The sequence below is a fragment of the Berghia stephanieae genome, chromosome 11, assembly GCF_034508935.2.
Source record: "Berghia stephanieae isolate SIO BIC M18660-M18661 chromosome 11, UCSD_Bste_1.3, whole genome shotgun sequence".
NCBI classification, from domain to species: Eukaryota; Metazoa; Mollusca; class Gastropoda; order Nudibranchia; family Aeolidiidae; genus Berghia; species Berghia stephanieae.
Genome location: NC_088370.1, coordinates 41,997,317 through 42,010,230, shown reverse-complemented (window position 1 = coordinate 42,010,230; position 12,914 = coordinate 41,997,317). Strand labels below are relative to the sequence as shown.

Genomic DNA, 12,914 nt, shown 5'->3' with positions numbered 1-12,914 from the left:
ATCAATAATAAAATCATTTAACATATTATCCACTCCAGTAGCTTTGACGCGTTTAAGAGCCTTAATTGATTTGTGTAGTTCCCCCATCTCGATTGGCTTATCTAAAATGTCTATATCTATAATATTCCTTCCCACATCCTTTTCTACTTCTGCAATCTCCGTTCTACCCATCTGCCCAACCCCTGATTCTTTATTAGCAAAAGTTTTAAAATGGTCGTAGAAGTTTATATCTAGCAGCTCTCTTCGTGATACTGAATTTCTTTTTATTTTCTTCCAAAAGTTCTGGGGTTCATGCTTACTTAAATCCAATAAATGCTGCGCTTTTTTTGCGAGTGTAATTTCTTTTGTTAATCCTACATACCTTCCTGTATTTATTCCTTTCCTTACACATCAATGTCCTGTTTTCCCCTGTCCCCGTCTCTATAAACTTTTGTGCTCGCTCAGTGAATACTTTGCGTTGGATCTGACAAGCTTCGTTATACCATGGTGCTTTCTTTCTTCTCCCTTTCCTTTGTTTATCATATCTCCCCTCTATCCTAATTACACGATCTATCCCTGAATCTGTTAAAATATCTGTTAACTCGACTATATTACCCTCTAATACCTCTGGATCTGTGTTAGTTTGTACCAAATATATTAGATTTCTCACCTTATTATGACACACTTCTGTATTTAATAATGTAACGTAATTCTCCTTCTTATCCTCTTTCCACTTTGTCAACATAACCCCATCCAAACCGTCACTTACCTCCCGTCTATGCTCACTATTATTTAATTTCAAAGTAAACCATATTATCTTATGATCTGACATTTCCTTTGTTTCATGAACGTTAAAACCACACACATTTCCTATAACCCGCTTATTGCAAATATCATAGTCGATTGTACTCTCCCCTTTTTTATTGCCAAACGTTGTGCATCCCTTCATTTTATCCGCCCCTGTTCTCCCATTTAGTATTTCAAGGTCACATGTGAAACATAATTGGAGTAATTTCAGTCCATAGCCATTTACTTGTTTTTCTGTATCTGTAATGTTGGCGCTGAAGAAACAAATGGTCTGGTTGTATTTCAGCGGCGTCCTCATTGGGCGCGGGCCCATGTCATTCGGGCCTTAAAATCGTTTAGGTGTGGTGCCATGATGGCCAGTTCATCCAGCCCATTCCACTCCGAGATAGTTCTAATGAAGAAAGAATTTCCTTATTGTCCTTACTAAAACGTCTAACTGTCATGTTATTACATAAGAAATCTCTGTCACATAAAACATTCTCTACCGAAAGCTCTTCTGTATGGTTCTCTCTAATGTCAACAGTCAAACAATCCTCTCTCTCCACCGTCCTTGCATTCATGTCTCCTGCTACTATAATCCCTCCCTGATCGGTCACTTTTGTCAATTGATTTAACAGTTCATCAAAACAACTTACATTATCGTCAAAATCGCTACGCGTTGATCCATACAGCCTCATGTGGACAAATAATAAATATACTCTTTCATTCCATCCAAAATGTTCCTTGTCTAATTTAAAACATATACCATCTTCATACTCCCAATCTACAACTGACACACCCTTTTCCAAACGCTTCCTGAAATAACACACTAACCCACTCGAATCCCGTTAGGGCCTTGATTTTCTTTTTACGGTGTTTGCAGAGCGGTTCACAGTAGCCATCTAACATTAAATTACTTCTCTCATTCGTCCACGTCTCACTTAACAAAATTACATCAAATTTATAAATACTTTCAACAAATTCAGGGCATTCTTTCTTCATTTCCAAACTACCATTGATATTAAAAACACAAAAGGATACATTTGAAAGGTGGCTCCGCGGCGCATCTTCCTAATGTCGATCTGTTGTCGTCGTCGGTCTCACTGTCCGCACTTCCCTGCCGTCCACAATCAGCCTGGCTGGGTATGCTAACCCTATCCAGACGTCTCTTCCGGCATTCTTGGCCGCTTTTAAATTCGCCATCAATTGGCGTCTTGCATCCCCTGATTTCAGACGGGAAGTCTTCACTGACTCCAAGTCCAGGAGGCAGATGCTTCCTCCTCAGCTTGACTCGTGGCCTGTCATTGAAGTCAAGGATTTTGGCAATGACAGGCCTGCTTTTTTCGCTTGATCTCCTACCCATCCTGTGCACTCTTTCAATCCCCACCCTTCCTTCCACTTTGCACATCCGCACCAACTCCGCCACCAGTTCAAAACAATTCTCTCCCTCCCTCTCCTCGACACCATGTAACACCAAGTTGTTCCTCCTGCTTCTGGCCTCATTCTCAATCGCCCTCGCCTCTAACACCTCCACTCGCCTTCTCAACACCCCCACATCTTCCTTGACAATTCTCGCCTCACTACGTTGCATCTTTACCTCCTCCTCTATCCTGTCTAACCTCTCCTTTCATATTTTCTAATATCCTGTCCATTTGATCTTTCATGGTACTTAGTTGTCCCAACACCGCTAAAACCGAGCTAACGCTGTCTTTAACTCCATCAATTACATTCCTCAATTCTATGAATTCCCTTCTCAATTCACATATCTCGTCAGTAACACTTGGGAGATCGTCGCTACACCCTCTTAATCTCTTTGCATTGGAAGCTGGGGTCGACATGGTTTGGTTACTGATTATCACATATGTACGTTGAAGAGAGAGAGAAGGAGGGGGGGGGTTGGTAGAAAACAGTTCACGATTCTTGTCACAGAGTGACCAAACAAACAGTGGCACGGAATGTTTACACAACAATCACGATCCAGATAATTAAAACAACCAAGGTTTCACAAAGTGCGCACGTAAACCGTATGCTTGTGTAGCGCAGTTTGCAACCTTGTTTATGTGTGCTATATTCAAGCTACGACATCGATCAATAACCAAACACAATACGTTGATAAAGGTTTTGAAGCTAAATGAAGATATATTTTATTACAATATAACAAAGATATTATGAGATATAAAGATGAAATGATAGATGTAATAAGTATGAAATCAAATGGATGGATGACAAATTGATGGAGATGGTGTGATGATGAATATGATATGGAAGCGATATGAAAATATATAATTAAATCAATTAATTATCAATACTTTACCAAACCGCTACCACATCAGACAATCTCACAGATAGGTTGCAACCATCACAGTCATACAGGCAACTAATAATTAACTAACTAACTAAACACAATCCAGACGTGTAGAAGAAAGCCAAAAGAGTGTCCTTGATATTCAACAAAAACTGTAAGGTTGTTCTAATATTGTTAATTTGTCTCTTCTTGAAATTGTTCTGATTTCACAGTATTCATAAACAGATCAATTGTTTCTCAATGTTCTGATATTAAAATAAGCAAATGGTTCTTCACAGGTAACTTATAAAACAGGCAAATGTTCAGTTTCTATTAGGGTCAAGCTATGAGTGTATAGCCTAAAGTTGGCTTGTTAAAGCCCAGCCTCCAACGGCTCATTCACAGAGCCGAACAGATTATAGAAATCACAAATTAAGTCTACACAAGACTTTAATCAAACTCTACACAAGAGTTATAACACAACTTGATTCAGCTCAAACTTTGAGCACCGCAAAGTCTACACAAGACTTAAATCACACTCTACACAAGAGTTAACACAAAACGTGTTTCAGCTCGAACTTTGAGCACTACAAAGTCTACACAAGACTTTAATCTAACTCTACACAAGAGTTAAACAAATGAGCCTAAAAGACTCCGCTGTGGTTATCGCTTAGAGACTATGAGCCTAAAAGACTCCGCTGAGTGGTCTCTTTTGAGACAATGAGCCTAAAAGACTCCGCTGAGTGGTCTGAAGAAACTGCTCAAAACTCTGGCATTTATAGGCAAAAATCAAGCAAACGAAGCAAAATTCTACCCACACAACCGGATGTTAGTCATATCCGTAAACATCTGAAATTCCTTAAAACTCCCCCAGATTCCATAATCATGGACAACAACAACCCATCCTGATACCGGACATCCTCATATCAAGAATAAATAAATTCGTCAGCCCCATAGTTACGAGATATCAATCAAGCCATACCATAACAAAGTCACTCCCGTAGAATACAGGGATCCTACTTTGCTTATAAGTTTACGGAGAAAACAAGATTGATGCCTTTCTCACAATAACACCCACACTACGTAGTTTAATTGAAACTTCCGGGCCATAGGTGCATGATCTGATACGACCTGTATCAACAAAAGAAGGGTTGTTCCAGAGGGATTACAATAACAACAACAACTAATACTACGACGACGTACATCCTGTCGTAAACTGACGCCTACACGGAAGCGTTTCGTTACATATCTCCCCCCTAAGACTAAATTTGGTACAACATTTAGTTAGATCATCGAAATGCCTCAAGATCACATCGATCTCGATAAATAATCTGGACCATGATTATCCTTCCCTTTTACGGAACGTAGGACAAATCGGTATTGATTAAGCAAGAGAGACCACCTCATCAGTCTCCCATTCTCTGATTTCGCCCTGTTCAGATACAGAAGTGGGGCATGATCAGTTTCAATTATAAATTCTTTACCAATGAAATACACATTTAGTGTTTTCACAGCCCAAACTACGGCCATACATTCCTTCTCAACAACAGAGTACCTCTGCTCCCGCGGTAACAATTTCCTGCTTAAATAGGTAACTGGATATTTGACTCCATCATGCTCCTGAGATAGCACAGCACCTAATCCTGTGTCGCTGGCGTCCGTAGATAAAATAAACGGCTTATCATAATCTGGAAGGCGCAACACGGGATCCGATGTAAGCATATTTTTCAGCGTTTGGAAGGCTCTCTTCTGTGGTTCGTCCCAAATCACTCTGTTGGGCATGCCTTTCTTTGTCGCGTCTGTCAGGGAGCTGCCACTGCTGAGAAGTTTGGCACATAACGTCGGTAGAATGATGCCAGCCCAAGAAAACTTCTCATTTGTTTCTTGTTCGAGGGTAAGTTTGCCTCTTGGATCGATTTGACCTTGTCCATGGTTGGCCTTAAATTCCCTCCACCAATAGAATGGCCTAAAAACTCCACCTCCGGGAAACCAAGCAGGCACTTTGACGGTTTCGCCGTCAAGCCGCAATCACGCAACCTTTGAAGAACTGTCCTTAACGTTTTTAAATGTTCATCCCATGTTGCAGTGTGAATGAGAATATCGTCGATGTAGTTTTTCACGTTGGGAAGTCCACCAACGACTTTTCTCATCATCCGCGAGAACGCGGAGGGCGCCCCTTGAAGTCCGAAGGGCATTACAGTAAACTGCATCAGTCCTAACTCTGTTGCAAATGCCGTTTTCTCCTTGGTCCTGTCTGACAATGGAATTTGCCAGAATCCACGGGATAAATCAATCTTTGAGACAAAGTGACATGATGTCCCAATTTCTTGAAACAGATCATCAAGTCTAGGCATTGGTTCCGCATCGAACACCGTAATGTTGTTAAGGGATCTGAAGTCCACACAATAACGAATGGTTCCGTCCTTCTTCTTGACAACGACAGATGGCGAACAATACGGACTATCCGATGGCTCGATTATCCCGGCGCGAAGCATGGCCTTCACTTCTTCTTTTAATGTGGTTTTTAATGCTTGAGGCACGGGATATGGTTTCTTTCTGACTGGACAATCCGACGTCAAACGGATGTCGTAGATGTAATTATTCGTGCGTCCTGGCACATCGGTCAATACGTCATCAAAATCCTGGAGCATGCCCTGCAATTGACCTATCTGCTGAGGACTCATTCCTTCATGCAGGATGACATCGTCTTTGGTCTCAGTCTGTTTCAGAGCAGGCAATTCTATCCGAGGAAGAACCTTTTCTCCATCACCATCGTTATCTTCGATAACCGCTGCCACGGCACATTGAAGAACACCGACTTCATTCTCCTTCTCCACGTCTCTCACGTAGTACCTTTTCAGCAAATTGACGTGGTATGTCCTTCTGGTGTTGTCTATATTAATGACGTAATTATTCGGACCCGTGACATCTTTCACTTCAAAAGGACCCTGCCACTTCAATTCCAGTTTGTTATGTTTCGTGGGCAGTAAGAGCAATACTTTATCTCCCTTTTCAAATGACCTTACTTTGGCCTTTTTGTCAAAATGTGCCTTGTAACGCGAGGATGAATACTGCAGGTTATCGTGTGCTGCCTTCACAGTATTCTCTATCTTTTCCCTTAAATCGACTACGTATTGATACGTCGTTTTCACATCCGGGTCTTCTATGTCTTCGGTCCATAGTTCCCGTAATATTTTCATCGGTCCTCTCACAGGCCTTCCAAATAAGAGCTCAAACGGAGAGAAACCAAGAGATTCCTGAGGAGCCTCCCTGTATGAAAATAATGCAGCATTGATGTATCTGTCCCAGTCTGAGGGTCGCTCTGCAGCCAACCTCTTGAGCATTCCTTTTAAAGTTCCATTAAATCTCTCTACAAGCCCATTGGCTTGTGGGTGATAAGGACTAGTAGTGATTTGTTTTACGGAGAGCAGTCTGCATACTTCCTTCATCAGGTCTGATGTGAATTGCGTCCCCCTGTCGCTTAGCATCTCCTTAGGTATTCCCGTGCGGCTAAAGATGTCAACCAATCCTTCTGCTACTCTTTCTGTTTCCATACTCTTCAGAGCAATGGCCTCTGGATACCTCGTACAGTAATCCACCACAGTGAGTATATATCGGTTTCCTCTATCTGATGCCGGCATGATGGGGCCAATTAGATCCACTGCTACCCGACTGAAGGGTTCATCGATGAGCGGAACTTTAGTAAGAGGGACCTTAGGGTGATTCCTCTCGGAGCTGACCTTTGACACTGGTCGCAAGACTGACAAAATCTCATGACATCCTCCCAAATATTTGGCCAGTAAAAATTACTCAGTATTCGATCTGTCGTTTTCTTTGCCGCGAGATGTCCAGAGAGTACACTTTCATGGGCCAACCGCATGACTGAATTACGCAGGCATTTTGGTACGACAACTTGCTTTACCAAATCCCCGTGCTCAACCCTTGGAGATTGAAAATAGCGGATCAGCAAACCTCTGTCATAGGCATACCAACTGGTATTACTCTTGCCTGTGTTTCTTACCTCTCCTCTGGTAGCAGCATCCCTCGCAGCTTTTAGTGTGATGTCATGCTTTTGTTTCTCCTTTAGTTCGTCGACGCTTACACCTGTCTCTATAGATGGAGCTGTGACCAAGTCTTTGATCTTGCGTTCACGTTGCCCTCGTGTTTGTACGGCGCTCAGTTCATCTCCATGACCCAATTCCTGCTCGTCAGTAATTGTTTTTACATGCATTCCTGGGCATTTGGCCCCTTCAATATTCCCAAGTATAACGTCATGCAATGGGGATTCTAACTCGACGACTGACAATCTCCCGGTAAAATAGGGGCATTCCAAATAAGCTTCACCGTGTGGTGCGGAAATAGCCTCTCCGTTAGCCAAGTAGATCAGGACCTTTTTATTCCAGTCATCCTTACTCTTGTTTATCAGTCCTTTTCTGACGATGACACAACTACTGCCGCTATCACGTAACACATTCACCTTTTTCCCATTCAACCATCCGACGGCCACCGGCATTACAGGTGCGACTGGCACATGTCCTGAGCACGCTGCAGAAATCATTGGCATCTCACATCCGCACTTTAATTCCACCTTGTCATGTCTCAAACATTTCTGTGGTTCATGATCTTCTGTGATCGCGGAGACTTGTTCTATACCGGTAGGTGCCTTCCTGTCTTCGTGCCTCTTCTTCTCACGGCAATCTTTTATTAAGTGTCCTTTTCGCCGACAGTAATAACAAAAGGGACTCTCGACCACAGCAGCAGCTTGCTTCTTTTGTCGACAATCTCGTGCCATATGTCCTGGCCGTTTACAGTTGTGGCAAACCATTTGGCTAGCGAAGCGGGTAGTGTCCTTCATTACGTTGTTTCGACTACTTTCATTGACGTTCTTTGATTTTTCTTGAGCCACTCCACTTTTGGAAAATGTTCCTGCGACACCGTGCGCTTCAATGTACTTTTCTCCTAAATCTATTACTTCCCTTGCTGTCTTCGGTTGTCTTTCTTTTATGAAAATCGTCAAATCCCGACCGCAGACACTGACAAGCTGTTCCTTCAATATCATATCCAGAATGTCAGCAACTGAGTCCTTCCTTTTCCCCGACAACTCAATCCATTTTTTCCATATAACTCTCCAATCTAGTCGCAAACTGGCTAAAACGCTCCCCTTGTTCCGGTCTACTCTTCCTAAATTTTTCATTGAATCCATCATCCGTTAGATTATAACGTCTCAATAAAGCCGCTTTTACTACCCCATAATCGATGGCATCTTCATCACTCAGTCGAGTGTAGACGTCCAGTGCTTTCCCTTTGAGAAGTGCAGACAACTGGATTGCCCAATCCCTGCATTCCCAGCCGTTGACTTTAGCGTATCTCTCGAAACGGAGCAGATAGCTGTCCATATGATCCTTGTTTTCGTCAAAACATGGAAGTCGAGGACTCTTAACAGTAGGAGCATGAGTAAATGATCGAATGTCACTTGTCATACTGTCGTTTTTGGAGGAAGCCTGACACTCCGACTTTAACCTAAGCAGTTCAAGCTCTTTCTCCATCAGAGCTTCTTGTCTTTGAGCTCGTGCTCTGCTTATCTCCTCCTCTTCTTTGGCACGTTCTCTCTCCTTCTCTTTTCTCTCTTCATCTTCTTGTAACTGGGCTGTCACCCAAGCACGGAGATCTTCACCCCTTAACTCCAATTTTTCTCCAAGTTTAATTAATCTTTCCACATCCATCTCTAGGACAATTAATCAAACCAATTCAAATTCAAATAAACAAACTTCAATATGTTTATCAACACTGTTGCCGTAATTGTTACTTTCACGTAGAATAAAGTGGTACTAACCTTATAACGATACGCGTCAATATAAATCCCTACACGGAATCAAAACAGGCAACTAATACCGATCCCTACATGGAACCCAACATTGATCTATATAGACTCAGATAATACATAGAATCAAACTACTGATTTATTACAGGTCCTCACACGGAACCAACCAAATCTTCACCCAGATTCAATTACAGAATCAACAAAATATCTTCACCCAGATTCTTACACAGAATCAATACCTTGACTTACTATATGTGCATAGAGAGTCAAAACAAATGATTTAATACAGATCCTCACACGGGACCAACACAATCTTCACCCAGATTCCTACACGGAATCAAATTACCCCAACAACCACCTTCGTTCCTTACAAAAGGGAGAGGGGGACAATGGAGGCTTCACAGCGCGAGTACCGCTTTCGCGCTAAGTCAGTGATCCGTATCACTATGACAGATGACTGACAACGTATAACCGAACAAGTGAAAATTACCAGAATAACTTGTATTACACCTTGCGTATAATGACAGTCTTATAACCATTAAATGGATACCAATTTGCTTTAAGCTCAAAGATAGTATCTATCTCAAGTTTGAAACAACTCCCTAACCTGTCTCAACAATTGTTTGGTCGCGATGTCTCTTGAATGCACAACAATAAGAATCCCACTTCTGACACCAAATTATGTCACAAAGTGCGCACGTAAACCGTATGCTTGTGTAGCGCAGTTTGCAACCTTGTTTATGTGTGCTATATTCAAGCTACGACATCGATCAATAACCAAACACAATACGTTGATAAAGGTTTTGAAGCTAAATGAAGATATATTTTATTACAATATAACAAAGATATTATGAGATATAAAGATGAAATGATAGATGTAATAAGTATGAAATCAAATGGATGGATGACAAATTGATGGAGATGGTGTGATGATGAATATGATATGAAAGCGATATGAAAATATATAATTAAATCAATTAATTATCAATACTTTACCAAACCGCTACCACATCAGACAATCTCACAGATAGGTTGCAACCATCACAGTCATACAGGCAACTAATAATTAACTAACTAACTAAACACAATCCAGACGTGTAGAAGAAAGCCAAAAGAGTGTCCTTGATATTCAACAAAAACTGTAAGGTTGTTCTAATATTGTTAATTTGTCTCTTCTTGAAATTGTTCTGATTTCACAGTATTCATAAACAGATCAATTGTTTCTCAATGTTCTGATATTAAAATAAGCAAATGGTTCTTCACAGGTAACTTATAAAACAGGCAAATGTTCAGTTTCTATTAGGGTCAAGATATGAGTGTATAGCCTAAAGTTGGCTTGTTAAAGCCCAGCCTCCAACGGCTCATTCACAGAGCCGAACAGATTATAGAAATCACAAATTAAGTCTACACAAGACTTTAATCAAACTCTACACAAGAGTTATAACACAACTTGATTCAGCTCAAACTTTGAGCACCGCAAAGTCTACACAAGACTTAAATCACACTCTACACAAGAGTTAACACAAAACGTGTTTCAGCTCGAACTTTGAGCACTACAAAGTCTACACAAGACTTTAATCTAACTCTACACAAGAGTTAAACAAATGAGCCTAAAAGACTCCGCTGTGGTTATCGCTTAGAGACTATGAGCCTAAAAGACTCCGCTGAGTGGTCTCTTTTGAGACAATGAGCCTAAAAGACTCCGCTGAGTGGTCTGAAGAAACTGCTCAAAACTCTGGCATTTATAGGCAAAAATCAAGCAAACGAAGCAAAATTCTACCCACACAACCGGATGTTAGTCATATCCGTAAACATCTGAAATTCCTTAAAACTCCCCCAGATTCCATAATCATGGACAACAACAACCCATCCTGATACCGGACATCCTCATATCAAGAATAAATAAATTCGTCAGCCCCATAGTTACGAGATATCAATCAAGCCATACCATAACAAAGTCACTCCCGTAGAATACAGGGATCCTACTTTGCTTATAAGTTTACGGAGAAAACAAGATTGATGCCTTTCTCACAATAACACCCACACTACGTAGTTTAATTGAAACTTCCGGGCCATAGGTGCATGATCTGATACGACCTGTATCAACAAAAGAAGGGTTGTTCCAGAGGGATTACAATAACAACAACAACTAATACTACGACGACGTACATCCTGTCGTAAACTGACGCCTACACGGAAGCGTTTCGTTACACAAGGTTTACAGGTGAACAGCGACGATGACGGTGACGGTGATAGTGAATAATAATAATAATAATAATAATAATAATAATAATAATAATAATAATAATAATAATAATAATAATAATAATAATAATGATAATAATAATGATAATAATAATAATAATAATAATAATAATAATAATAATAATAATAATAATAATAATAATAATAATAATAATAATAGTAATAATAATAATAATATAATAATAATAATAATAATAATAATAGTAATAATAATAATTATAATAATAATAATAATAATAATAATAATAATAATAATAATAATAATAATAATAATAATAATAATAATAATAATAATAATAATAATAATACAATGCTGAGATGATTTTACTGTTAGTTGGGGGAATTAGTTCCAAAAAAAGCCTTGAATTGTGCAAATCAGGGTTGAAAGCATGAAAATTACATATGTTGTAGAATATGAAAAATCCTATAATTTATGATATAGAACCACTCTGAGGGATCAGTATTATTTGAAATACAAGGTTTTTAAGATTAGAAAATTTTGAAATGGATGACAAAAATTTATTTCATTTTTATTGTGTAAACATTCGAGGCAAGCCGACCCAAGGTTGTTTTACGTCATCCTTTGGATTCCCATTGGTGACTATTTTAGCGTCGAAGCGGATGTTTTCCTTTCCCTTTACTTTCGATTCACGAACCATACAAATTATTTAATCGTAAATATTATTCAATTTCATTTGTTTTAAACGATGTCTTGCGAGCAATATTCTATAATATATTGTTATGCCTCTGTATTAATAAGTATAATCAATTGCTCTAAAACGGAAGGGCAGACGGGAAGACGAGCAGACGAGCAGAGGGGTAGACAAAACAGACTAGCAGAACACAGCTCAATAAATGCCGATAACCAGTGTTGACAAAGGACAGTGTTCATTCTCCCCTCCTCCTGTTTTCTTTTCTTTCAAAAAATACTGCTATAATCATTTTACGTGAGTTAAAACCTATTTCGATCAAACTTGATGACAGTAAAGAGTCAGCATACCACTTAAATTATATAAGTGCGCTATTATCATCATCATCATCATCATCATCATCATCATCATCATCATCATCATCATCATCATCAACCACTATGATGCTGTATTGTAGCAAGTTATTTACTTTACGTTATTTACCTCATGGGGACAATGGGAGAATGTTCTATTTGTACTGTTGTTTCCTTATGTAAGTCACTGCACACATTTTGCCTGCTGATGATGGGTCTTTAACAGAAAGAACGAGAGAGGGAGAGAGAGAGAGAGAGAGAGAGAAAGAGAGAGAGAGAGAGAAAGAGAGAGAGAGAGAAGAATATTGCATATTCCTAATAACGGAATGCATTTGCATGATTTCAGATACACGTATAATGGCAAAAATAACTGCTCCCAGAGACTGGGACAAGTGTTCGATATGCCAACAAGATAACACAGACCGTTTAGAATGTCCCTCTAAGTCGAGGAGGTATGACAAAGGGCAAGGCTATGAAACTCTTTTTTGAAGATTTAACACAATTCAATTCTTTGGTTTGTGATGAAAACAAGTTGGATTTATCTATTTTTCAAATTCATCAGAAAGAAATGAGATTATTGCAAGTTTAAAACAAAATGATGCTAAGTGACATAAGTATTGTCGTGAACAATTTAATGCCAACAAAATTAGGCGATTAGAATAGAAATCTAAAAGAAATGCCCTACAAGAATTCCAAACTTCGTCATTTGACTTGGAGGAGTCACCGAATGAGACAACGTTCAAAATTAGAGATTGGCTATAATAAACAAACGTGCT

General features: G+C 39.7%; 1 protein-coding gene across 1 annotated transcript; it reads right to left on the bottom strand.

Moving 5' to 3' along the window:
- Window positions 1-4,851: 4,851 nt before the first annotated feature.
- On the bottom strand, window positions 4,852-8,108 carry LOC144957090 (uncharacterized). The gene is made up of 2 exons (XM_078888054.1): window positions 7,022-8,108; window positions 4,852-6,797 (listed from the first exon to the last, which is right to left on the bottom strand). The coding sequence occupies exons 1-2, from the start codon at window positions 8,106-8,108 to the stop codon at window positions 4,852-4,854; spliced, it is 3,033 nt and encodes a 1,010-aa protein (XP_078744180.1).
- Window positions 8,109-12,914: the final 4,806 nt, after the last annotated feature.

Coding starts and splice junctions, on each gene's coding strand:
- LOC144957090 (XM_078888054.1), bottom strand. CDS start 8,108: ATGATATTGAAGGAACAGCTTGTCAGTGTCTGCGGTCGGGATTTGACG. Junction 6,798..7,021: donor TTGGTATGCCTATGACAGAG/GTTTGCTGATCC, acceptor TCTTGCGACCAG/TGTCAAAGGTCAGCTCCGAG.